The 27935-nt window shown below is 43.0% G+C and overlaps 1 protein-coding gene across 1 annotated transcript in view; it reads right to left on the bottom strand.

Annotated features, from left to right (window-relative positions):
- LOC141096202 (dehydrogenase/reductase SDR family member 4-like) overlaps nt 1-27935 on the bottom strand; it is a 79537-nt gene that overhangs the window by 25649 nt on the left and 25953 nt on the right. The window contains exon 5 of the mRNA XM_073582685.1: nt 12620-12690. Coding sequence (XP_073438786.1) covers nt 12620-12690 — 71 coding nt within the window. The remainder of the gene's footprint in view (nt 1-12619; nt 12691-27935) is intronic.

The raw sequence follows: 27935 nt of genomic DNA, 5'->3' as shown, positions 1-27935 counted from the left end.
CACGATTACGGGTTTTAGTTTTAACCCCTTGGCGGCCGTCCTGCTCTGGTCCACTGCTCCACCAGACAGCTACCCCCTGGGCCTTGCTACAATTTCAGATCCCTGTATAGGGGTTAAGGGTCTCGGGGTTACTCGGGGTGCTGTACCAACTGCAGCCCAGATTCGCAGATGGCCGTCACATTATATCCGGCCCAAAAAACTGCTTCTTGTATATATGTCCATCATATATAAAAGCAGTCTCCTGGACTTTTTTTTCCCCTTCTTCTGCCTGAACTGATTTCTTGGCCTAACACCTGCTTCAGTGCACAGCCTGAAGGAACACTCCCATCTTCCTATACCAGCATGCTGCAGCCTGGAGACTTCAAGGGAAATGCTGAGCATCAGAAATCCACATTCCTGGGACATCGGCCTCTGGGCAGCTCTTGTCATGCTTGCCCAGAGGCTCAGGTATTGCCCGCAAATGCGGCTAAACTTTTGTTACCCGTCTCTCCCTCGTTTTCTAAGAAATCTCTGTGTGTGTGAAGGCTTATGTGGATTGTGGTTCTGCAGGAAACTTCATGGATTTTTTACTTGCAAAGAATCTTGGTGCAACTTTGCTAAGGCTTAATGCCCCTATTCACACCACTGCAATTAATGGTACATCTATTGTCCAGGGTGGAGTGGAATTTGTTACTACAGAAATTGCTATGTCAGTGGGGGCATTACACACAGAACATTTTTTGTTATTCACAATTTATCACATGCAGTTGTTTTAGGTATGCCAAGGTTGTGCCAGCATAATCCTGTTATTGACTGGCACTTAGGTGATATCATGCTCTTGAGTCCACAGTGTCAGAATCACTGTATGTCGCTGTCAGTGAACCAAATTAAAATTAAAACCCCCTTTATACCATATGCATTCAGGGACTATGAGGATGTTTTTTCCCCATAGTGGAGTCTGAGAAATTACCTCCTCATAGAGAGTATGACTGTCCTATAGACTTGGTCCCAGGTGCTCGTCTCCCTAAGGGGAGAATATTTAATCTCTCTGGTCCAGAGCGTGTAGCCATGAATGACTACATAACAGACAGCCTCCGAAAAGGTTTTATTAGACCCTCCACTTCACCTGTAGGGGCTGGGTTTTTCTTTGTGGAAAAAAAAAGATGGTGGACTCAGACCTTGTATTGATTATCGTGAGCTGAACGCTATTGCTGTAAAAAATCAGTATCCGCTTCCACTCATCCCTGATCTGTTTAATCAGCTACTGGGAGCCCGTTGGTTCACTAAGCTTGATCTCCGGGGAGCTTACAATCTTGTCCACATCAGAGACGGAGATAAGTGGAAAACCACGTTTAACACACCCCTTGGTCATTTTGAGTATCTTGTTATGCCGTTTGGGTTAAGTAACGCACCTGCTGTGTTCCAAAACTTTGTGAATGATATCTTCAGGGATATCTGTGGGGTATATATAGTGGTGTATTTAGATGACATCCTCACCTACTCTGCTGATGTTCTTACACACGCGCAACATGTCCGATCTGTGCTCCAGAGACTTAGAGAACATTCTCTATTTGCCAAGCTGGAGAAGTTTGTTTTTATGGCTGAGGAGGTACAATTTTTGGGGTACATGATTTCTGCTAAGGGGTTCCGCATGGATCCTTCCAAGATCCGACCCATTAGAGAATGGGTGCAACCCAAAACTCTAAAAGTGCTGCAGCGATTCTTGGGGTTTACAAATTACTACCGTAAATTTATCAAAGGCTTCTCTGAGATTGCCAAACTGCTCACGGATCTGACCCGGAAGGGGGCAGACGTGATTAATTGGAAGCCTGAGGCACTTTAGGCATTTTCTGTTTTAAAGGATGTTTTTCTGGCAACCCAATATTAATCCAGCCTGATCTAGACCGCCCCTTTGTGGTAGAGATTGATGCCTCTGAGGTTGGAGTAGGGGCAATGCTTTCCCAAGGCATTGCCTCCCTCACTCAACTCCGTCCATGTGCCTTCTTTTCCCGAAAATTCTCTCCTATTGAGAAAAATTATGATATAGGGAATCGGGAATTGGTGGCCATAAAGTGGGCCTTCGAGGAATGGCGCCACTTCCTTGAAGGTGCTAAACACAAGGTTACAGTGATCACAGATCACAAGAACCTGACTTACTTGGAGTCAGCTAAAAGACTGAATCCTAGGAAGGCTAGGTGGGCTTTGTTCTTCTCAAGGTTTAACTTCATGATCACGTTTCGTCCAGGGACTAAAAATGTAAGGGCTGATGCCCTCTCGTGAAGTTCCTGCCCCTCACAGGCTGAGGATTCGGAACCAGTTCCAATACTGGCCAATGGGATGGTAGTCTCGGCAGTGTCTCTGGACCTTCTGGAGGAGATCTGTAGGTCCTCAGAACCAGCCCCGGACACGACGCCCCCCCAGAAATTGTTCCTTCCAGCCCCGTTTCGCCTACAAGTTCTGAAGGAGTCGCATGCCTCTGTCTTGGCAAGCCATCCTGGTTTCAATAATACCGCCAGACTAGTGACTAGGAATTTTTTGTGGCCGACGGTGGTTAAGGACTGTAAAGATTACGTACTAGCTTGCGAAACCTGTGCTCGTGCCAAGTCCCCCCATAATCGGCCTGCCGGCTAGCTCCAGTCCTTGCCTGCCCCAGAGAGTCCATGGACCCACATCTCCATGGACTTCATTACTGACCTGCCGCCCTCAGAAGGGAAGACATGTGTCTGGGTGGTGGTGGACAGGTTCAGTAAGCAGTGCCATTTCGTTCCCCTGTCTGGACTACCTAATTCAGACTCTTTGAATAAGTTGTTCGTCATTCATGTAATACGACTGCATGGCGCTCCAGTGAATATCGTGTCTGACCGAGGTACCCAGTTCATTTCTAAATTCTGGAAGGCATTCTGCAAACGCATTTGGGTTGAATTATCCTTCTTCTCCGCTTACCACCCATGGTGAAACTGAGCTCCCCAACCAGGCCCTAGAGCAGTATCTCCGCTGCTATGTCTTGGAACATCAGTCCAATTGGGTGGAACATCTTCCGTTAGCCAAATTCGCCCTAAATAATCAATACCAAGAATCCATCAAAACCACCCCGTTCTTCTGCAATCATGGTTTGCACCCACGTTTTGGTTCATTTTCGGCTAAGATGTCGGAGCTCCCGGGGGTAGAGAAATCCATACATCACTTAAAGACCATCTGGTTGGAGGTGAACACAAACTTAAAAGGCTCCCAGGTCAAACAGGCTTCGGCCACAAATAGACGGCGGTCCAAGGGGCCGCACCTGGGAGTTGGGGACAAAGTTTGGCTGTCTACCAAGAACATTAAGCTTAAGGTACCATGTGCCAAACTGGGTCCCAGATTTATTGGTCCCTATGAGATATTAGAGGTAATTAACCCGGAAGCCTTTCATTTAAAGCTCCCTCTGTCTTTTAAAATACCCAATGTTTTCCACAAATCCCTCCTCAAGATGTACAACTCCACAATTCATCCTGTCCAGTCCCCTCCTCCTCCAGTTTGGTCAAGGGTGCTTTGGAGTACGAAGTACAGGGTATCCTTGATTCCCGTTTGGTGAGAGGGTCTTTGCAATATTTGGTGCATTGGAAGGGCTACGGCCCAGAGGAGAGGTCCTGGGTCCCTGCTGGTGACATCCATTCCATGGGGTTAATTAGAAGGTTTCACCTCCTTCACCCTGACAAACCGGGTTTTGAGGGTCCGGAGGCCCCTCTTAGAAGGGGGGCTACTGTCACGTCGCTGTCAGACTCAGGGCCTGCTGTTCTGGCTTCGGCCACTAGGAGGCGCCGGACTGACACGTTGCCGCCAGACTCGGGGCCTGCTGTTCCGGTCTCGGCCACTAGAAGGCGCTGGACCGTCGCGTCGCTGTCGGACTCGGGGACGGCTGTTCCTGCCTCGGCCACTGGGAGGCACCGTGGTTCGCCCCTGGGTGAGGGTGGTGACAGTGAAGAGGCTCCTGCTCAGGCATCTGGTGGGTGCAGGCTCCGCCCCTCTGTCAGTCATGTAGGGCTTACTGCATCACCATCTGGCCTGGTCCTGGGGGCGGTCCTAATTACATCATCAGTCCGGGAACCTGTGAGGGATGACCTGATCCCTCAAATACCTTGGGACTGGTCTTGCAAGCTGCCGGATATATTCTTGGTTCCCCTGCATGTTACTGTGTGAATTGCTATAGTTAACTCTGACCTCAGCCTGGATTTCTGACCATTCTATTGCCTGCCGTTTTTGTACCTTTGCCTCTCTTCTGATTTTTTGACGCTGACCTTCGTTTGGATTCCTGACCCTTCTGCTGCCTGCTAATTCTGCACCTTTGCTGCCCTTCTGATTTTACTGAGCTCGGCCCGGACTTTTGACTCTTCTTCTGCCTGCTGACTTTGCACCTCTGCTGCCCTCCGGCCTCTGACTCCTGCCTCCTGACCACGATTACAGATTTTAGTTTTAACCCCTTGGCGGCCGTCCTGCTCTGGTCCACTGCTCCACCAGACAGATACCCCATAGGCCTTGCTACAATTCCAGATCCCTGTATAGGGGTTAAGGGTCTCAGGGTTACTCGGGGTGCTGTACCTACTGCAGCCCAGATTTGCAGACGGCCGTCACACTATGCAAAAGGACAATACTACACCAGGGATCATCGCTGCAACATGAGCTGAGTGGATTTTCACCATGTCGGCACATCATCTATCAAACAATTAACCGGTAGCCCAAAAAACCTCTGTAGCGATGCAAGTTGATGACCTGTGGGGGGCGATCGGCAGAAGTGAGCACACAGTGACCGTGGTTTCTGCAGCAGCGCATTCAGGCCGGGATAGTGGAGAAATTATTGCACCAACAGGTTGAGAACATGATCCGTGCAAGGCTCATGTGTGAGGTTGCCCCAGCTAAGGGTTGCCACTAGGCTTGTACGGTTATCAAAAATGCCCTTTTCTGCAACCAGATTCAATGTAGACAACCACTGCTCAAACTCTACCTCGATACCTGTCCACAACCCTTCAGCTGCGTGACTGCGATATCCAAGGCATATTAATTTAAACGCTGCCTGATTTTGGTGAGCCCTGACTGCACAGTATGGAGGTGAGTGGGATTCTCTCCGCAGCTTTGGAATGTGTGTGTCACTAAGGGAGAGGTTGAGGGCACAGCTAGAGAAAGCTAAAGCAGTGGAGGAAGTGTTTTAGATACAGAGGTTTGTCCCACAAGGTTTGAGGATTCCAGTCCTTGGTGTCTTTTGACACCTTGGTGTCAAGTAGTTTACTTCACCATCCTTTGTTGTTTAGTGGTTTAGTTCTCCAACCCTAGGTGTTTGGTAATTTAGTTCTCCAACCCCTGTTGTCTAGTAGTTTACTTCTCCATCCTCTGCTGTGTAGTGGTTTGGTTCTTCATCTCCAAGCGCCCTGCAAGCCTTGGGGAATCAAAGACTTGCATGCCCACACAACCAACAGAATCTCCCACTGCTCAGTCGCCAAGATGTAATACCCCTGGACATGCTTGCTCGTCCAGATGTCAGTGGTGGAATGCATCCTGGCAAACATGGATTTTTTCAAGAAATGGATAATGTTGTTTGTGACATGCTGGTGTAGTGCTATCACAGCTTTCTTAGATAAGTAATGACGACTGGGCAACTGGTACTGGGAGACTGCAACGGGCATCAGCTTTCGGAAATCGTCTGTATACACCAGGCGAAAAAGCAGCATTTCCATGGTCAATAGACCATAGATAGTCAAGCTCAATCTCTTCACTTTGCCATCTGTAGGAGGAAACAATCTTTTATGTGACCACAACTGCGGGACCGAGGGCTGGCTGCTGTGTTGAGAGAGTGTGGAATAGGATGGACACGAAAAACTGCTGGACTATGAATGAGGTACATGAGGAGATATTATGGTGGATTGAGAAAGATGTGATGTGGTTTGTGTCTGAGATCTGTCAAAAACAGCAGGAATGACCACTTCCATAACAGCTGATCAACTGTCACCCACCCAACTGTAGCTGGGAAACAAGTAAAGATTCTGCGACTGGAGACCTGTGTGAGAACACATGCAACTGTGACGGAGGAGGTAGAAGTAGCAGGTGCACTTGATGGGGCAGCCAGTGGTTGTCGAGGCCCCATTTTAGCTCAGTGAGATTTGCATACTAACGCTTGTTTATCACACGTGACGGTTCATGCATATAGTAGCTAAATTATTGGAATTTTTGCCTCTTATCTATTATAAAAACTTGACAGATAACGCAAGTTAGGTCCTCCTTTTCTGGCTCAAAAAAGGACCAGGCTAGGCAACCCTTGCCGCCCATGCGAACTGCAGACTCATGACAGCAGCTGGCCACACCCAGAGTTGCTTGTCGTGGTTGCATCATTCCATGTGTGTGCGGCAGGACACAATGTAAATGCTAAGCAATTCAGCTGCATGCCTCTAATTTCACAACAATGGGACCTACAACCTAATCGTTATCCTCTATGTTCTCATACTATTCGACCTGATAGTCACCCTTCTCCTCTTCCTGCCTTGACAGCACAGTCCAATCCGCATACACCTCAGGTATCTAATTCTCATCAGTATCAACTCCACCCCAGGAAGATTAACCAGACCAGGGTCTGGATTCTGCTCGGACCCTACTTCTTCCAGCCTCAGATCCAACTGAAAAAACCTTGAGGCATTGGTGCAGATGCTTTTGTTCTCTTGAGTCTGTGTATCTTTGGAGCAGACCTCTGATGCCCATGTGAACAGCTGCGCAGTGTCGCACACTCAGCTGAGTGGTTGAAGAGTTGTGAAACAGTGGGAAACAAGGGTAATTGGGGGAGCCAACACTGAGAACTGTACTGTGTGTGATGTTAAAGTGGAGGAAGAGGAGGAGACGTCAATTGATGCAGCACTTGACATCCACTGGAGCACAGGCTCTTTCTGGCCCTCATCTAAAAAGGCATAGATAAGGGTGTCCCGCAAGCTCGCTGCCTCTTGGCAACTCTGGACACTCATCTCTCCTTCAAAACACATATCCATGCCCTTTCCACTTTCTGATGACTACAAATCAAATATATTTCCTGGATCCTTACATTCCTTAATCAGGAATCTGTAAATCTCCTAATCCATGTAATCATCATCCCCTGCCTCGACTACTGCAAGCTCCTGCTTTGTGACCTCCAATCTAACAGTCTCACAGACCTTCAATCTATACTAAACTCTGTGGCCTGACTAATCCACCCATCCCCACGCTATTCACCGGCCTCTCCTTTGTCAATCCGTTCACTGGCTCTCCATTACCTAGAGACTCATGTTAAAATCCCTAACTATAGCATATAAAGCCATCAACAACCTGTCTCCTCCATACATATGTGACCTAGTACTGACCTGCACGCAACCTCTAATCCTCACAAGATCTCCTTCTCTACTCCCCTGTTATCTCCTCTTCCCATAATCGCATACTAGCTGTCTTCTGTGCATCCCCTTTACTTTGGAACTCTCTACCCAAACATATCATACTTTCTTCTTCCATGGGCACCTTTAAAAGGAACCTGAAGAACTACTTCTTATGACAAGCCTACAACCTACAGTAACCATCACTCCACCATACTGCTGCACAAGCAGTTCTTCCCTCACCTTTTCTATCCTCACCCATATCTTGTAGACTGTGAGCCCTCATGGGCAGGGTCGTCTCTCCTCTAGTACCAGTCGGTGACTTGTATTGTTTAAGATTATTGCACTTGTTTTTATTACATATACCCCTTTTCACATCTAAAGTGCCATAGAATTAAAGTACGACAATAATAAATAATAATAATACCTCTGATTGGCTGCCAAAGAAAGGGAGTCAAGTAACCCATTCGGTAACAGAAGTTGTCCAAAAGCTGCACAATTGTACAATTTCTATTCTGGGGAAATTGATTCCACTTTACTGATGTGTGGCAATAGTTTTTGGAAATGTTTGTATTCTGAGTTGATTCTCCTTCATGTGTGTTTCCTTTAGCAGTAGGGCCACCAAACCAGAAGGCCTGCATTTACTTTGAGTCAAATACCTGTGTTACTATGCTTAAATGTTTGTAATAATAGTAGTCAATGAAACTGATATTTGTGCCACCTCAGTGTAGCTGAGCTGAATAGCAGTTTGAGCTGTTGCATGAGGTATCAGGGCTTCCAGCAAAACAGGCATACACAGGTTCCTCTCCCACCTCATCTTAAATTAAAATTAAATTAGAAACTACATATGCTGGCCCAGACCCTGAAAACTCATGCATGGCCCATGGCTGACTGATGCAGTACCATTATCACATTTTTAGTGTAGGTGAATTGATCATCAGTCAACTGCCTGTATAACTGGCCTTCATTTTTAGGTGAGAAAAAAAGCAGTTTGAGTTGTTGCATGAGGTATCAGTGCTAACAGAAAATCATGGCTGACTGTGGGTCAATTAATGCCACTTTTACTTGGGTTTGCCCCGAATTTTTGCAATGTACAATACAAAATAATATTGTGATACTGTGTTAGCCAGAAAAAAAATCGATGTAAATACTTACAGTATGTCCCAAAAAATGAGAAAAGTATTCAAGGAGTGATACCTTTATTGGCTTACCAAAGAAATTATTGCCACTTTTCCTGGTGTCTGCTCATAATTTGAGCTGTTTGGCAAGCTTTTTGGCCATCCTTAAGGTGTTGTCTATGCATTTAGTTTTGCCTCCCATTGAATTCAGTGGGGTTCAGGTTCGTTCGACAAACTGTTGGGCGAACATGTTCGGCGAACATCGAGATGCTTGATGAAACAAACTGAACCTTGAAAGGTATGCTCATCTCTAGTGGCCTGAGCTCACCTGTGACACCTTGGAGGGTTTGTCATGCCCGGCACCCAGTGTTCTCTCAGAAGGTGTCTTCAGCGCTGCCTGTAGTGTCCTGACTGATAAGTGCTTTCCGGCTGTTTCCTGAAAGTGTAGACCATCTGACTTTTATCAAGATGAACAAGTCATGGATCTCCAATGACTTTTGCTCCCCAGTTGCAGACTGGGCAGACTAGGTGATGGTGTAGTTTTTAGCAAGCTGCATTGATCTCACATTATTGTAGTCTGTGACACCTTTGTTGTGGCTTCCATGCCTGCTGTTGCTACTGCTGATGATGTTACTAACAATTTTTGGAAATGTGGAGTTATGTCTACATCTGGTATATTGCCTGTAGTGGAAAGGGTGTCAGAGCCCCAATATACTCTTGGGAAATAGATGCCACTTTAGTATTTGGAATTTAGAATTTATATTTGGAAATATTTGAACTCCCAGTTGGGCCTCTTTCATGTGTGTTGCCTGAATTTCGCAGAGCTCTCAGAGCACCAAGCCTACACCTATCACTTATACACCTGTTTCTTAAGCTAGAAAATGCTGGTCCAAGCCCTGTTCCATGCATCCATGTTGCGCAAATATACTATTTGTACTCTGGGTCATTTGGGGGGTTGGAGAATTGTGACACAGTGGGAAACAATGGTAATTGGTGTGCCACCTCTGAGGTTTGCACTGTGTATGATGTAAAGGTGGAGGAAAAGGGGGAGATGCCATTTAATGCATCGCTTGCAACAACTCAAGCACATGCTCTTTAGGGCCCTCATCTTCAAGGCTCCCCACTGTACAGCTGCCAACAGCTGCCAAAGAAAGCTAGTTGACAAGCCCATCCAGTAACAGAAGTTGTCAATTGTCTTCTGACAGGACAAGAAGGTGTTTTTTCAGTAGAGCTTTCATTACCATTATCACCTATCCCACGTACACCTCGAACACAAAGCTTATTCCCCCTGCAACCACAACCTCACTTTTTCCCCACTCATGTTGCATCTACCCTTCCCCTCTTTTAACCTGCTGTTTAATAACCCTAGGCTCACACTTATCAGTAAATTACCAATCTGTATTTATTTGCTGAGATAGTGTGGCTGGGCCCCAGAATTAGTACAAAATATTTAATGCTGAAATGTGGACTCCTGGATAGACAACACAATTAGCACAAAGGATTTAGATGCTGAAATGTATACTGCTGGCTGGACCATAATGTGGACTCCTGCCTAGATGGCAATATTAGCACAAATGATTTTGATTATGAAATGTAGACTGGTGCCTGCAGCACAGTATTAGACCAAATTATTTTGATTATGAAATGTGGTCTGGTGCCTGCACCACAATATTAGCACAAATGATTTTGATAGGAAATGTGACCTCCTGCCTGCACCACAATATTAGTACAAACCATTTTGATTATGAAATCAAACACACAGAAACTGAGCCTGCATCTTTCGCATAAGATGATGGCTGTAATTTTGCCATCATCTGCCTCTAACAACCACGGATGGACCTCTGTTCCACCCATGAATGTCAACCTGTCAATCTCTGACAACAGCATTTACAACACACCAGCAGAGAGGCACGTGATTCCATGAGTCTATTGGTGTTTCTGTGACTATCACAGTGCCCCAATGAATTGCTATGACAACCAAGACCTTCATGCTTGTCATGACGGCACTCCTTTGAATGCCAGCTTCTGGCTGGTGTTCATAAGAGATGTGATTTTTGCTATGTACAACAGTTCTGTGATATTGCTGTATATAACATAAGTGATTGGACGATTAAAGGTTCAAATTCTCCAAGGGGACTAACAAGTCCAGTGAAAAGTAAAACAAAATGTTTTAATAATGTCTTAAAAACTATACATGTTTGGTATTTTCAAAGTCTTACTGACCTGGAGAATCATGTTGCCAGTTAATTTTTACCATATAGTTAACATGGTAAATAACAAATTTAAAAATAATTGTATAATTGCACTTTTTTTGCAATTTTGCTGAACTTTGAATTTTTTATAGCTTTCCTTTACATCTCATAATAAAATGAATGGTTTCATCCAAAAGCACATCTCATCCTGCAAAAAAACTAAGCACTCATATGGCTATTTCAACAAAAAAAAAGTTATGATTCTGGAAAAAAAGAAAAGAAAAAAACAAACCCAAAAATGTAAAATAGCTTTTTTTATTTCCCATCACAAAATGATTTCAGTTTGTTTCTCAATGTACAAATGTACAGACTTTTTATCCTGTCATATTACAAGGGTTTGATTGTGACTTGTAGGATCGCTACTACCAACAGGTGGTGCTATAGAGTTCAAGTCCTCTTCCTCTCTGAAGAGGCAATTTGCAGACTTTTGGTGACATACAGGCTGTGTGCCCACGTAGCGATTTTTAAGCGTTTTTGCCGGCACGAAAACGCTGCGAAAACGTTTAAAAATCGTGTACAGAACGCCCCCCATGCATTCCTATGGCATTCCGCACATGCTGTGCTAATGCTGCGCTTTTTTCCAAGGCAGAATCGCATCGCGGAAAAAATCGCAGCATGCTCATTCTTTTGTGCGGAATCGCAAAGAATTGCCGCGATTCCGCACCCATAGGAATGCATGAGAACCGCTTACTTCCCGCATGTGGCTATGCCCACCATGCGGGAAGTTAAGCGTCTCATGTGCGGTTGGTACCCACGGTGTGGAGGAGAGGAGACTGTCCTCCAGGCCCTGGGTACCATACCCCTGTAAAAAAAAGAATAAAAATAAAAAATCAGGGTATATTTATCTTCCGACGTCCCGCGCTGCATTCCTGGCCTCAGCATTCCCAGTAATGCCTTGCGGCAAGGTCCTGTGATGACGTAGTCTCACGTGACTCTAGCGGTCTCATGAGATAGCTATAGCAACGCGAGACCAACGTCATCACTGGTCTCGCAAGGCATCGCTGCGAACGGGAGCGCCGCTGAGACTGCGCGGGACTTTGGAAGGTAAATATACCCCGATTTTTTTTATTTTTTTATCATTTTTAACATTCTGTCTTTTACTATTGAGGCCGCATAGGTGGCCTCAATAGTAAAAAGCTCCTCACACTTGTCAAACACTATGTTTGACGAGTGTGACCAACCTGTCAATCACTTTCCAAGCGATGCTTCAAATCGCTTGGAAAGTGCTTGAATATTGCACGCGAAAATCGCGGCAAAATCGTGAACATAATCTCGGTAAAATCGAGGTGAAATCATGCAGAAAAAAAACGCGCAATTTCTGGGAAGGAGTCCGGTTTTTAGTGTCCGGAAAAAAATACTACGTGGGCACATAGCCACAAGATGGAAAAAGTCCTGAAAAGATTCTTCTTGGTATTATTTTTTTCCATGACAATAATTTGGCATTAGGCATGTGCAAACTTTTTTATATCCATTGAACATATCTGTCATGGACTGTTTAGGCTGAAAAGTAGAGCTGGTTCAAGTTGATTCTCAGGACCAAGTGAGTAACCTTAGTATACAGAATAGACTTGAGAAGCATATTCTACTTGACACTATTTGCAGCTCTTTTGATCAGCCAGACTGACGTGACATCACATGTCCATCACATGTCAACAATGATACCACACTACTTAAAATAAGAGCTGTGGAGGCAGTTAGGTAAAAGGCGGTACTCAGAGCTCCTATCCAGCAACCAGAGATTAAGGACCTGGCCACAGGACTGGAACCTAGTCTGCAGCATTTTTGGGAGCAAATATAGTACAATCTACAGATATTAAAATGCTGTTGAAAACCTAAAACCTATGAATGGGATTTATTAGGATGCCATTGGGAACAGAGTTGCAGAAGTTTCATGCTTGTATACTTATTTTCTTACCCCTGTTTTGCTATGTGAGGAGCTACAAGTTTGACCATAGAGAATGTTGATATTACATTTACATGAAACACCTAAGGAGGAAACAAAAACACAAAATAAATAAACATACTAGTAATATGAAAAATACATTTTGAAAAATAAAAGTGGCGGACCTCTAAAAATCTGAAGAAATTAGATCACTCCATATAGGAAAGGGGCTCCCTGCTTTCTTCTCTTTTCTTTCCAGCCAATTTCAGCGGTACAGTGTAGACAAGAGGCTGTGTTATCCTGTTATGATGCTAATATGTCAGGCCCAGCTACCAGAGAAATCGAAAAAAAAAAACATTTAATGCTGAAATGTTCAGCAAAGGTCTTTCATGACCATTTGGGTGTGTAATGGGGTGAAACAAAGTTAAAAATATGTAAAGAACATACACCTACAACCCCTTCCTGCGGAAGCCAGTTTTCTCCTTCCAGACCTGGCAAAATTTTTCAAATCTGACATGTGTCAATTTATGTGCTAATAATTCTGGAATGCTTCTACCAATCCCTGTGAATCTAAATTTGTTTTTTCAAGACAAAATGTACTTGATATTAGGCTAGGTTCAGTTTTACGGATGTCAGAGCTGCTGAGGGCTGCGTAGTTCCTCCGTGAAGCTCCGCCCACTGCGGCACCTCCTTCGTTCAGCTCCGCCTACATCTGCATGTGGCCTGCGTACCCATCTTTAACATTGGGTATGCAGGCCATACGGATGTATGTTGTATTTTGTTACGGTCACCGCAGCGTCAAAACGGAGAAACTACGCAGCCTTTTGCAGCTCTGACATCCGCAAATCTGAACCTAGCTTTAATGGTATATTTAGTTTGATTTAATTTGCGCTTATTTATAAAAATATCTAAAATTTGATTTTTAAAAATATAAAATTTTAACCGCTTTCCGACATATATCATAATAATACGTCCCTGCGCCCTGGTGCTGATTGACCAGGGATGGATTATTACGTCATGGTGATAGTGCATGCACACAGGCTGTGCGTGGGTAATCACTGCCGGGTGTCAGCTGATTCTGACAACTGACACTTGACTCTCAGTGCGAGGAGTGGTCCTGCACCACTCCCAGCACTTTAAACCACTAAATGCTGCAATCAAAAACGATCGCAATATTCTGAAAGCTGGGAGAGGGGTGACACTGATTGTTGCCATGGTGACTGTATGTCGTCATGACAACATCCAGGTCACCAGAGCTAGGAAAGTTGCTTGATCATGTGCAGTGCATGATCAGCAACTTTCTCTGTCAGTGCAAAGCTGACAGTTTGCATAGCATGGGGATGCTGCTGCATCTCTTTGCTATACAAGCGATCAGCCTACAAAAAATGATAGTCCCTTAGTGGGACAAAGTATAAAAGTAAACATGTTTTTTAAATAATTGTAAAAATATTAAAAAAAATCAAAAGATACTGTACCCATAAATAAATATGTGTATAAAAAAATATATACAATAAAAGTATGCATATTTGGCATCACCGCGACCGGAACGACCCAACCTATAAACTGTTCCACTAGTTAACCCCCTTTAGTGAACACCATAAAAAAATAAAAAAGCAAGGCAAAAAACAATGCTTTATCATTATACTGCTGAACACAAAGTTGAATAATTGGCGATCAAAAAGACAGATATAAGTGAACATAAAATCACTGAAAACGTTATCTTGTCCAACAAAAAACGAGCCACCATACAGCTCCATCAGCAGAAAAATAAAAAAGGTATACAGTAGCTCTCAGCATAAAGCAATGCAAAAATAATTTTTTTTCTATAAAATAGTTTTAATTGTGTATAAGTGCGAAAACATTAAAAAGAACTATATAAATGTGGCATCACTGTAATTGTACTGACACAAAGAATAAAACCAAATGCAGAACGACATAAACATCCCGCCCCCCCAATAAAATCCTGAATTGCTGGTTTTTATTCATTCTGCCTCACAAAAATTGTAATCAAAAAATGTCATGCCCTCGCAGGAAAAGGAAAGTGTATATCTCTCAAAATATGGTGATGCAAAAACTATTTTTTGCAATAAAAAGCGTCTTTTAGTGCGTGACACCAGCCAAACATAAAAACCGGATATAAATCTGGTATCGCTGTAATCGCACAGACAAGATTAAAATTGCCTAATAACTTATACCACATGAGGAAAGGCATAAAAAGTAAATAAAACCAGGAAGGACATCTCTGCACAGAGGCCAGATGGAGTCCAGAATAACTTTGCTACCTCATTGCAGCCTGGCTGCCCCACTTCATGTCCTCAGAACTCCCAACCCTTATCCTGGGAGACTTCAACATCCCCATTAACAGCCCCACTTCTACATCTGCATCCCAGCTTCTATCACTAACCACTTCTCTTGGTCTCTCACAGCTCTCAACCTCTCAAACACACAAAGATGCTAACACCCTTGACCTGATCGTTATCTGCCTCTATTCAATCTCCTACCTTGATAACTCAACGCTTCCACTCTGGAATTTCTGTAGTAGTGAGAGCCCACCTAATTTACAGGTGCACATCTAAAGAAGCACGAGCTAGGCATAATGTACTGGTCACTACAACATACTGGTCATTACAGCATACTGGTCAGTACAGCGTACCAGTCACTACAATGGCAGTTTGCAATTTTCACTCAGAAACATCCACTACTGCTTGTTTCTGTAAAAAACCCATGAGTCAAAATCATCACTACGCGTGTTGATAAATTCTCAAAGGGGTATGACGCACCCCACAGGCCGTGGGATACTTGGTGACGGGCCCGTTGACTTCAATGGGAAATGTCACAGTGGCAGAGACCCGGTCCGTGGCCCCAGATGGTCATGTAAAAGGGGTGGAGTTGAATGGGGATAAAGTTTATGCAGTGATTCGTGACGCCACCTGTGGTTTCTGGTCAGATTGACCAGTGCTGCGGTGTTGCTTCTCTGGGACAGATGTTGGGTGCAGCTGAGATGTTGAAGTCCTCCACAGGTAGGGCTGTAGTCCCAGGGAAGTTGTGAAGAGTTAGTAGATGGTAAGATGGTGTGGAATGGAGGATGTAGCAAAGTCGGGTGAGAGGCGCAGGAAGAAAGTGGAGGACACAATGGCATGTAGTTCAAAGGGCTTTAATCAAAGTTCTGGCATGCACAGAGGCCCGCTTCGGTGCTGTGCCCTCCAGGTGAGGGGTCCAGCCAACTACCAGATAAGATAAGGTGCACCTTTCCAGCCTTCCCTGTCAGTGTGTTCCTTTCCTGGCCGTCTCCAAACTATACGCTGCTTAAACTCCTTCTTCCACTCCAGCACTTCACAATTATCATTCCGGGCCAGCAGCTGCGAATCCTGTTCAGACAACGCCTCACCGTTTCTGTGACTCTATATAGCTGCCTTTCCAGTCGGACTAACTGTGGAAGGGGCGTTGGTCCATAAAGTAAACAAAGCGGTCGGCTTGCTAGTGGCACCCAAAGGAATGCGATCTAGGCTAGGGGCCATTCCCTTTGCGACTAGTACAGTTCCTTCCTCCACCTGACGGTGGTCAGCATAGAACGAGACCCATGGAATAACTTTCCAACCGTGTCTCTGGAAGAACTAATCTTCCCAATGGAGAATCTGCTGTTTTTGCCAAAACGTCTGGCAACTCAAGTCAGGAGCTGCTCCAGACACGTCCTTCACCTACCCTCCCTCTGAAGGGACTCAACCTACTTCAGCCTAGATTCTTCCTCCTAAACTACACTTCTCCCACCTCCCAGCACTCTTCGTGTTCCAAGCAGGGAGCCATAAAGGGTGCTCTGCTATACTACTGGTGTGTGTGGTGTGTGGGTGTTGGAGTCTGGTTGGGTGCACCCACCTTACCTGGTCGTGGGGTACCACACTGTCATGATCCACGGTGGATCTGACAGATTAAATGCACAAGTAACCTTTTTTTTTCTTGTGAGCTGTTTTGCTCAGGGTTGGTTTTGCCCCGGTGGCCATTATGGTCATTGCACAGGTGTTTTTAGAGATAGTTTGCCCCCAGTGGTGGTTAGAGTAACTGCACGGGAATCACTAACAGGTGTTTTTGCTCTATAAAGGTGTTTCAGTAGTGCTCACTGACGTTGGTGATATTATTATTGTTGGTCTTTTCCAACCATCCTGGGTGAAGGAAGAAGCTGGATGAGGAGCTGGAGGAGAGTCCAGGGCAGCTCATTCAGAGTTCTGGAGTGGCAGCCATGGTGTCAGCGAGGAGTTCGTGTAAAGCATGGTGGAGTGGCAGCTATGGTGTCAGTGAAGAATTCCTGCAAAGCTTGGTGGAGTGGCAGCTATGATGTAGAGCTGCACTCTGTTTGCTGGACTCTGTTACTGGAAAGCTGCACTCAGGTGCTGGACTCGGTTGCTGGACAGTTGCACTCAGGTGCTGGACTCGGTAGGTGGACAGCTGCACTCAGGTGCTGGACTCTGTTGCTCCAAGGCGGCACTCAGTGCTGGACACTGTGGCTGTAAAGCTACACCCAGGTGTTGGACACGGTGGAGGAAGATGCACTCAGGTGTTGGTCTCTGTTGCCAGGAGCAAGTGCATCAGAGCAAAGCTAAGTGTTTCCCTGTTTGTCACTTTTCCTCATGTTGGTGTTAGTGCAGCAGTGGGGCCAGTGCCTGTGCCACCCATCTCCCTAGCAAGGGATAGGTGTAGGGTGTGCCAGGGCTACAGGTTCCTGAGCGGCGCCCGATGCAGAAGCGGCATAGGGAATGTTAGGAGAGTTAGGGACACTGACTCAGGGGAGTGCAGGAGGTCTCCACGTTCCCCATTCCCTATAGCAGGGCCCTCCATTGCAAATGGTTCCCTATCCCCTTTGTCTTGTTGCATTAGTTACCTGCCTGTGGGCCGCGTCACACTGTACAATTACACGTGCCGTGTCCTGTTGTATTAGTTACCGGCCAACTGGCCGTGTCACACAGGATAGGGCACGTGACAGACACACACCTCTGGGTGAGGTGCAGTACCTCTGTGGCAACTGGACCCTCAGGGGCGCCACAGGTATAATTTCCAAAATGGGTTCATTTGAGGGGGGATTCTGCTTTTCTAGCACCTAGGGGATTTGTGTATGGAGTCCGCAAACTATTCTAGGAATATCTATGAACTAGTAGGTAAATATAGCTCCATTCCCCCCGAGTCTCGCCATGTGGTTAAGTAGAACTGCACAGCCACATATAAAGTATTTCTACATTCAACAGAAATTTGTGGACAAATTAGGTACCATTTTTACCCATTTCACTGTATGAAAATGTAAAATTTGGGCTAACACCCAATCTTGGCAGTAAAAATGTTAATTATTTTTACCTGACTTTATTGTATAACATTCTGTGACACACCCATGGAGTCAAAATAATCACTGCACCCCTAGATGAATTAATTGAGAAGTGTAGTTTGTAAAATGGGGCTACTTATGGGGGGGTTCTGCTGTTCTGGTACCTCAGAGGTTCTGCCAATACGACATGACACCCTCAAACCAGTGCAGCAAAATCTGCACTGTAATATGGCACTCCTTCACTTCAGAGCTTTGCACTGTGCATCAAAAGTAGTTTTCAACCACATATGGGGTATCCTTGAACTCAGGAGAAATTGTGCAAGATATTTTGGAGTTTATTTTTTCCTGTTACCATTGTGAAAAAACAAAATTTGGCGCTAAAAAATATTTCTGTGGGAAAAATATGATTGTTTTATTGTCACGGCTCAACATTATAAACTTCTGTGAAGCACAAGCAAAGGGGTATCAAGGTTCTCACCACACATCAAGATAAGTTCCCTGAGGTGTCTAGTTTCGAAAACAGTGTCACTTGTGGGGATTTCAACTGTTTAGGAACATCAAGGGCTCTCCACACACAAGTATCCACTAATTGTTCCAGCAAATTTCACACTAAAAAAATCAAATGGTGCTCCTTCCCTTAAGAGCCCTGCCGTGCGCACAAACAGTGGTCTTCCCCCACATATGGGGTATCAACATGCTCAGAAGAAATTGTACGACAAATTACATGGTGCAATTTCTCCTCTTACCCTTATGAAAATGAAAAATTTGGAGCTAAAAAAGATTTTTGTGGGAATAATGGGATTTTTTTGACGATTCAACGTTATAAACTTCTGTGAAGCACCTGTGGATTCGAGGTGCTCAATAGTCACTTGTTGGGGGTTTTCACTGTTCAGCCACATCAGGGGCTTTACAAACATGACATGGCATCCACTAATTATTCCAGCAAATTTTGCATTCGAAAAGTCAAATGGCACTCCTTCCCTACCAAACCTTCCCCCATATGGTAAATCGGCATGCTGAGATGAAATTGCAAAACAAACTGTATGGTGCAATTTTTCTGGTTACTCTTATGAAAATGAAAAATTTGAAGCTAAAAAACCTTTTTTTGTGGGGAAAAATGGGATTTTTTTATTTTCACGGGTCAATGTTATAAACATCTGTGAAGCACCTAGGGGTTCAAGATGCTCAATACAGATTTAGAAAAGTTCCCTGAGGGTTCTAGTTTCCAAAATATTGTCACTTGTGAGGAGTTTCCTTTGTTTAGGCACATCAGGGGCTCTCCAAACGTGACATGGTATCCTATAATTATTCCAGCAAATTTTGCATTCAAAAAGCCAAATGGCACTCTTTCTATTCTGAGCCCTGCAGTGCACCCAAACAGTGGTTTTCCCCCACATATGGGGTATCGGCATGCTTAGAAGAAATTGCAGAACAAATTGTATGGTGCAATTTCTCCTGTTACCCTTATGAAAATGCAAATTTTGGAGCTAAAAAACTTTTTGGGGAAAAATGGGATTTTTTTATTTTCACGGCTCAACATTAAAAACCTTTGTGAAGCACCTGGTCTTTAAAGGTGCTCAATACATATCTAGATAAGTTTCTCCTGTTACCCTTGTGAAAGTAAAAAAAATTTGGTCTCAAGGAAAATTTTTGTGTAAAAAAGTTAAATTTTTATGTTTCCCTTCCACATTCCATTAATTCCAGTGAAGCACATGACGGTTTAATAAACTTCTTGAATGTGGTTTTGAGCACCTTGAGGGGTGCACTTTTTCAGAATTGTGTCACTTTTGGGTATTTTCTGTCATATAGGCCCCTCAAAGTCACTTGAAATGTGATGTGGTCCCTGAGAAAGATGGTTTTGTACATTTTTTTGTAAAAATGAGAAATCGCTGGTCAACCTATAACTCTTATAACTTCATAAAAAAGATGTTTAAAATATAGTGCTGATGTAATTTAGACATGTTGGGAATGTTATTTATTTTTGTGTGACATGACTTAAGGGCATAAAAATTAAAAGTTTGAAAATAACATTTTCAAAATTTTCTCCAACTTTCTGAATTTCTCACAGATAAATGTAAGTCATATTAAAGAAATTTTACCACTAACAAAGTACAGTATGTCACAAAAAAAATCCCAGTATCAGTGGGATTCATTGAAGTGTTCCAAAGTTATGTCCATATAAAATGAGAGTGGTTACAACTGAAAAAATGGCCTGGTCAGGAACATGAAAAAAGCAGGCTTAGAGGTGATGGGGCTAAAGTTAACAATATGCCTGTCATATCAGAACCATGCCAATATGCCATGATGGCCTGCATGATGTAAGATCCTGTTGGTCAATTTTTGTGGTGTATTGTTTCTTCTAAAACTACAACGACACTGTGTGGAGAGGAGGCAGACAGCTTTGAAAAAAAATAAAAAAATAGGAGAATGTGTTGCTTACATTGCACAAAGAATCCTTCTCTTCTGTATGTGTGCAGAGCTACCTCTGATCTTCGATCATCCATGAGGGGAAGGGCAGAACACGTAGGTTATAAGAGTGCAGACTTAATACTTCAGGGCAAAATTCTAGGAGAATGAAGAGAAAAAGCCGACCATACAGTCCCAACGCAATGTTGTGAAAGAAATAGTAATGGTTTATTAAATTACATCAGGTGACGCTAACAGATAAACACATCAATGTACACAAAAAGATTAAAAAATTAAAAACAGGGCCGCACATCCAGACATTAAAATGACCGCAGTCAAGATGGAGAGAAGAAGCTAAATGTTGAGTGCTGAATACAACGAATTAATAAAATTACTAGAATATATATATATACAAGTGTAAAGAGGAACTAAAGAGCATGTAAAGTGCATACACAGCATTGTACTACAATTTATAGGTAACAGTAAAGTGCTAGTGCAAGACATCTCCAGTAAGTGTCAGTATAAATCCATGGTATTGCTATACATAGTCATACTAATGATATTAGGGCACATTAAGACAACATGTTAGCTGTATATTAAACAATAAAGGAAAATTTATGCAGTAATGTGTAATGGAAAAATAGAGGGGTAATCGTACTTACAAAGGTAATGTAGGGTTTCCTCTCTTAGATGTCGTCCACTCAACACACGTTTTGGCACGCTCCCTTTGTATTTGGCACTCAAAATTTAGCTCATTCTCTCCCTCTTAACTACCATCTTTTTAATGTCTGGATGTGCGGCCCTGTTTTTAATATTTTAATCTTTTTGTGTACATTGATGTGTTTATCTGTTATTGTCACCTGATGTAATTTAATAAACCATTACTGATTTTTTCAATACATTGCATTTGGACTGCATGGTCGGCTTTTTCTCTTTGTTTCATTGTGTGCCTTTCCAAATCAAGTCCTATTAGTTTAATTAAACACAGCTGGACTCCAATGAAGGAGTAGAACCATCTCAAGGAGGATCACAAGGAAATGGACAGCATGTGGCTTAAATATGAGTGTCTGAATACGTATGACCATGTGATATTTCAGTTTTTCTTTTTTAATAAATTTGCAAAAAATTCTACATTTCTACTATTTTTCAGTCAAAATGGGGTGCAGAGTGTGCATTAATGAGAAAAAAATGACCTTTTTTGACTTTACCAAATGGCTGCAATGAAACAAAGAATGAAAAATTTAAAGGAGTCTGAATACTTTCCGTACCCAATGTATAATAACGGAACTACTACATAGATATAGGAACAGATCAGAGCTGATCACATGAATATGGGTAAAGAACCAAGCTTACTACACAAATATTTAAGCAGAATCAAGCCTTCTCCACAGATACAGAAACAGAACCAAGCTTATTACATAAATACAGGAATAGAAATGAGTTTACTGCTTAGATATGGGAAAAGACTCAATTTTAAAGGGAAACTGTCACAAGAAAAAACATTAACTAGTAATGAGCGATTTTGTTCAAAAAACGATCGCCAAACATAAAATTGGCACGAATATGTCACATCCGGATTCATGATCGGAAACACGAGCAAAATTTTATAAAATCGGAAACATTCAGTAAAAAGTGCAGGAAAACATTTGCCACTAAAGTATTTTGAGCACTTTGGCTACGATAATTGTGGTGCTTTAAAGGAGTGTGGGGCACATGTTTTATGAGGTTAGGGGGCGGGGAGAGCTCAGAGGAGAGGTGTCCTTGTTAACTTTTTTATTTCTTCTAAATGTATGTGTGCCCATTGTGGCTAGCCAATCAGGGCACAGGAAACATCCACAATGTCCTGACACAATGGCTTGTGTCATTGGCTGCTGAAATCATATGTCACTCTCCACATAAAGAGCAGACATCTTGTTTTAGCACCATTTTGATACTGAGAGCGCAGAGAGACTGCTCCTGATGCTGGGACTGTTTGATAGATTTTAGCTAGTTAGCTAGGCGATTGTTTCTTAGTCAAATAGTTTAGATAGCTAATGTCCTGTGTATCTGTGAAATCAACCTTCCAGCATATCTTTTATTTTTTTGTGCCATTACTGAGGACCACAGACAAGAATAGTTCCGCGCTGCTTCTATTGTGCTCCATGCATGAGTAGACCTTTCTAAATCTCGTTTTTTCATTTGCTAAATGTGATACAGCAAGGCATATGTCACCTTGTCATTTAGTGGTCAGGTGATATTCTATTTTTTTTTGCCAGTTGTTACTGTGATTCATGCCAAATCTCACCTCGTCATTTAGGGGTAGTAAAATTCAACGGCCTGCATAGCTCATGCAGATTAGAAAAATATAGATATTTCTGTTGCTAAACATAACACAGCCTGCCATATCCCACGTGATAAGTTTGTGGTGGTGAAAAGAAGCTGTCTGCAGAGCTCATGCACATTAAAAATATATTTTTTCTGTTGCTAAATGTGATACAGCGCGACAAAATTTGTTGTGTGTGCAGTGCTGTTGCACATAAAAAAATATATCTATATATTATTTTTACAGATGTGATACAGCAGACTGGATCTGAGTTTGAAATTTTTTGGAGCATATCATCTTGGTTATTCAGGCCTCATTCACACTAAAAATAAATTTGCTCAGTTACTAACGTTCTACAGTAGGAAATTGTTTGTAGCATCTAGTCTATGTTATACAGGCCTCATCAACAGGCCAAAAAAAATGATTCCGTTAATAATGTCATACAGTAGGGTAGATCTCACTTTGGAATTGTTTGGAGTATCTAATCTATTTTATACAGACCTCATTCATACAAATAAAGAGTCTGTTACTCACGTCATACACTAGGGGAGATCTCATTTTTAAATTGTTTGGAGCATATCTTCTTTGTCATACAGACCTCATGCCCACTCAAACAATTCTTTCCTCTGTTACTAACATTCTACAGTAGGGAAGATCACACTTTGAAATTGTTTGGAGCATCTAGTCTATTTTATACAGGCCTCCCTCATTCAGACAGAATTTTTTTTCTGTTTCTAATGTTTTACAGTAGGGAAGCTCTCACTTTGAAATTGTTTGAAGCATCTAGTCTATGGTATACAGGCCTCATCCACAGGCCTAAAAAATTTCACCGGTTACTAATGTAATACGGTTGTGTACATTTCACATTGAAATTGTTTGGAACATCTAGTCTATTTTATACAGGCCTAATCCACATACAAAATAACATTTTTTCTGTTACTAACATCATACAGTAGGTTAGAACTCATGTTCAAATTGTTAGAAGCATATCTTCTTTGTCATACAAGCCTCATCCCCACTCAAACAATTCTTTCTTCTGTTACTAACATCATACAGTAGGGGAGATCTCTCTTTGAAATTGTTTGGAGCATCTATTCTATTTTAAACAGGCCTCATCCACATGTGAAAATAAATTTCTTCTGTTACTAACGTTCTACAGTAGGGAAGATCTCACTTTGCAATTATTTGGAGCTATCTATCTATTCTTTTTTATACAGGCCTCTTCCACACAGAAATAAATTTTCTTTGGTTTCTAAAATCATACAGTACAATAGATCTCACTTTGAAATTGTTTGGAGCATCTAGTCTATGTCATACAGGCCCAATCCACAGGCCTAACAAAAATTAATCTGCTACAAACATTCCACAGTAGGGTAGATCTCAATATAAGATTTTTTAAAGCATCTAGTCTATGTTATACAGGCCTTATCCACATGCCAAGAAAAAAAATTATATTACAAATGTCATACAGTTGGGTACTTCTCACTTTGAAATTGTTTGACAAAATCTAGTCTATTTTATACAGGCATCACTCCCACTAGGAAAAATATTTGTTCTGGTACCAACATATCTTCTTTGTCATACAGGCCTCATCCACACTCAAACACTTCTTAATTCTGTTGCTAAAGTCATAGAGTAGGGGAGATCTAACTTTGAAAATTTTTCTTTAGCATCTTGTCTATGTTATGCAGGCCTCATCCACAAGCCAAAATAAATTTCTTCTGTTACAAACGTTCTACAGCAGGGGAGATCTCACTTTGAAATTATTTGGAGCATCTAGTCTATTTTATACTGGCCTCATCCACACAGAAATACATTTCCTTCAGTAACTAACGTTTGGAGCATATCTTCTTTGTCATACAGGCCTCATCACCACTCAAACAATTCTTTCTTCTGTAACTAGCTTCATACAGTAGGTGAGATCTAATTTGGAAATTGTTTGGAGTAGAGATGAGTGACTTAGCCTTTTTTCGGGTTGAGTCGGGTTTCATGAAACCCAACTTTCGCAAAAGTCGGGTCGAACGAAATCGGCCGACTATAGGGAAAAGTCGGAGACCGACTGAAACACGAAACCCAATGCAAGTCAATGGGGAAGCAAAGTCGGCAGGGAGAGGAAGACAGTAAACACACCTACAGTGCCCATTTCAATGCCAAAAGCATCAATTCATATAACTGAAGCTTGTCAACCTTAATTTACTTCCTAATAATAGTTACGCATTGAAAACTGGGTGTTATTTGGCTAAAGTTGTGGGGGGTTGGGCTGGCTCCAGGTTTTCGTGTGCCCTGGGCCAAAGAGTGTCAGTGCGCCCCTTTAACACATACCACAACTCATGATGCTCCGATACGCCACAGAAATATAGGTATAGTACAATGACACATACTTCACTGCTTACATGACATGACTGATCTATTTTAAAATGTACAATAGCTCAAAAACAGGACATTATATTACTCCATACAGTGTTATGACCACCACATTTTGCGCCATACAGAATAATGAGCCCCATATATTTCTCCATACCAAATAATTAGTCACATATAATGTTCCATACAGTATCTGATGAGCTCCACATACAGTAATGCTCCATATATAATGGGCACCATTTGTAATGCTCCAGTGTATATTGTGCCCCTTAGATGCTGCTCCAGTGTCTTATCTGCCCCATTTACGTTGCTCCAGTACATGATGGGCCTCATGGATTTATGGATAATGCTCCAGTGTATGATGGGCTCCAATAATACTCCATATATAATGGGCCCCATTTGTAATGCTCCAGTGTATAATGTGCCCCTTAGATGCTGCTCCAGTGTCTGATCTACCCCATTTACAATGCTCCAGTACATGATGGGCCTCATGGATGATGCTCCAGTGTATCATGGGCCCTAATAATGCTCCAAATATAATGGGCCCCATTTGTAATGCTCCAGTGTATAATGGGCCCCTTAGATGCTGCTCCAGTGTCTGATCTGCCCCATTTACAATGCTCCAGTACATGATGGGCCTCATGGATGATGCTCCAGTGTATGATGGGCTCCAATAATGCTCCATATATAATGGGCCCCATTTGTAATGCTCCAGTGTATAATGGGCCCCTTAGATGCTGCTCCAGTGTCTGATCTACCCCATTTACAATACTCCAGTACATGATGGGCCTCACGGATGATGCTCCAGTGTACCATGGGCTGTAATAATGCTCCATATATAATGGGCCCCATTTGCAATGCTCCAGTGTATAATGGGCCCCTTAGATGCTGCTGCAGTGTCTGATCTGCCCCATTTACATTGCTCAGTACATGATGGGCCCTATTTTTAATTAACCCAGGCATGGTATGTGAAAAGAGCTCCATGGAGTAATCTGAGGTGTGTGCTTCCACATCCTTCACTTTTGATGTGGGTGAAGGACACAAGGAAAAGGGTTGCTCCTGACCAGAAGCCTGCAGTTATGAGTCAGTGCTTGCATTTTTTACAACTTCAGTAGAGGAGGCGATAGAGCTGGAGGCTGTTTCAGCAATGAAAGCCACAAACAGTTCCTGATACTCCGGCTTTAAAAGCAGTCTACCTACTCCCAGAAAAGGGAGCCTTCCAGGCCTTCCAGAGTTACACCATGACGCTGGCTCAACACCTCCTGCCTTAGCTGCTATTGTGTTTTTGGCACTACCAGCAGATGCACCACCACCATCAGTACCAGGTGGCCCTCCACACCCACATCCGCGTCCTCTTCCACCATACTTCCTCATGTTTTTGAAAATTGACCCAAAATACCAGCAGATATATGGTACTGTATCAGAAGCGTACAGCTCTATACAATCTATGGATAACAGTAAATCTCCGTATATATTTCATGAGGCATACACAGACGCTCACAGGCTCAGTATGGATTACCCAATAAAATAACAAGTTGAAAAAGGGTACAGTATCACCAGATAAAAGGTATATATAGTATAGTGTAAACATTCTGATTCTCCGTATACATTTCAAGAGGCAGACACAAATGCTCTCAAGCCCAGTATGGATTACACAAGAATATGAAAAGCTGTAAATGGGTTAGGTAACACAAGCGTACAGCTGTATACAGTGTTGGGGTAATCTTAAAGTTACAAATATATTGCCGGAGTAACAGACAGACGTTTACAGGCTCATTATGGATTACACCAGAATCTAAATAGCTAAAAAGGTTACTGTATCAGAAGCGTTCTGCTGTATACAGTGTTGGCCAAATTGAAAATATCGGTATATATTTCCGTAGTCACCCTCAGACACTCACTCAGTTTGGATTTGACCATAATAAAAAATGTTGTAAAAAAGGTCCTGGATAACAAGATAGCAAGTATATATTTTTTAGGGTACAATTGAAATCTCCATATAAATAATCCCGTAGTCACTCTCAGACGCTTACACAGTACGGATTTGACTGTAATGCTAAATGTCGAACAAAGGTACTGTATAACAAGATACAAGCTGTATCGAGTATAGTGTAAAAATTTGTTTCTCCGATTCACTGTATATATAGAAGGCGTAATCCACACATGCTCACTCACTATGGATGATGTAGGGAAGGTGGACTGACAGACAAACCAGCCTGTAGTGAGAAGCAGAAGTGTAGCACAGTGTAGGTGTGAAACCTCTAAGATAAAGAGAAAGGGTGCAGTGTTTTAGCTTGCCCTTTGGAGGACAGTGGAGAGTGTAGGAGTGGGACTGAATAACTGCCATTGGTCAGAGAAACTGTTAGGAGATGGTGGGCGGAGTTACCAGAACTGGAAGTATAAAAGGCTGAGGGAAGGTTCTGGAAGAGTCAGTCAGCGAAGGGAGCACAGTAAAGAGGAAGTTCTGCTGAGAGACAGTGGAAAGGCTCCAGAGAGGACTGACAGTTGAGGCGGTCACGGGGGGTGGCCCAGAGGATGGTAGCCGCAGACGAAGACAGCCTAGGGCTATCATACGGACGGTGTGCTCAGACTGGTGCAGCGCTGTGGTGGTTGGGCCTAGGCCAACCACAGTGGAAAAGCCACAGAGGACGCCACGATTATAGTTACAAAGGAAGTGAAGGTAACGGGGCCTGTGTACAGAGAAATGTGAAATGGCTGTGGTGAATTGCTGTTGTCGACAGAAGGATGGGCACTAAAAACGGACCTGTTCAATACAAACTCTGTCATGTTTGTCTGCGGCAAGAAAAGGGTCCCCCCCCCACAGTTGGTTATCCTACAGATGATACCTTAATACAAATTTTTGAAACAAGGTACTGTATCAGCACATACCAGGTGTGTCCAGTCTAGGGTTAAATTTCCGTCTATACTTCCGGAGTCAGACACAGACACTCACAGGCTCACTATGTATT

This window comes from Dendrobates tinctorius, unplaced genomic scaffold (assembly GCF_039654945.1).
Source record: "Dendrobates tinctorius isolate UK_male_01 unplaced genomic scaffold, ASM3965494v1 ptg000073l, whole genome shotgun sequence".
Taxonomy (NCBI): domain Eukaryota; kingdom Metazoa; phylum Chordata; class Amphibia; order Anura; family Dendrobatidae; genus Dendrobates; species Dendrobates tinctorius.
The sequence above is the reverse complement of the archived record's forward strand: the minus strand, read 5'-3'. Positions and strand labels throughout refer to the sequence as shown.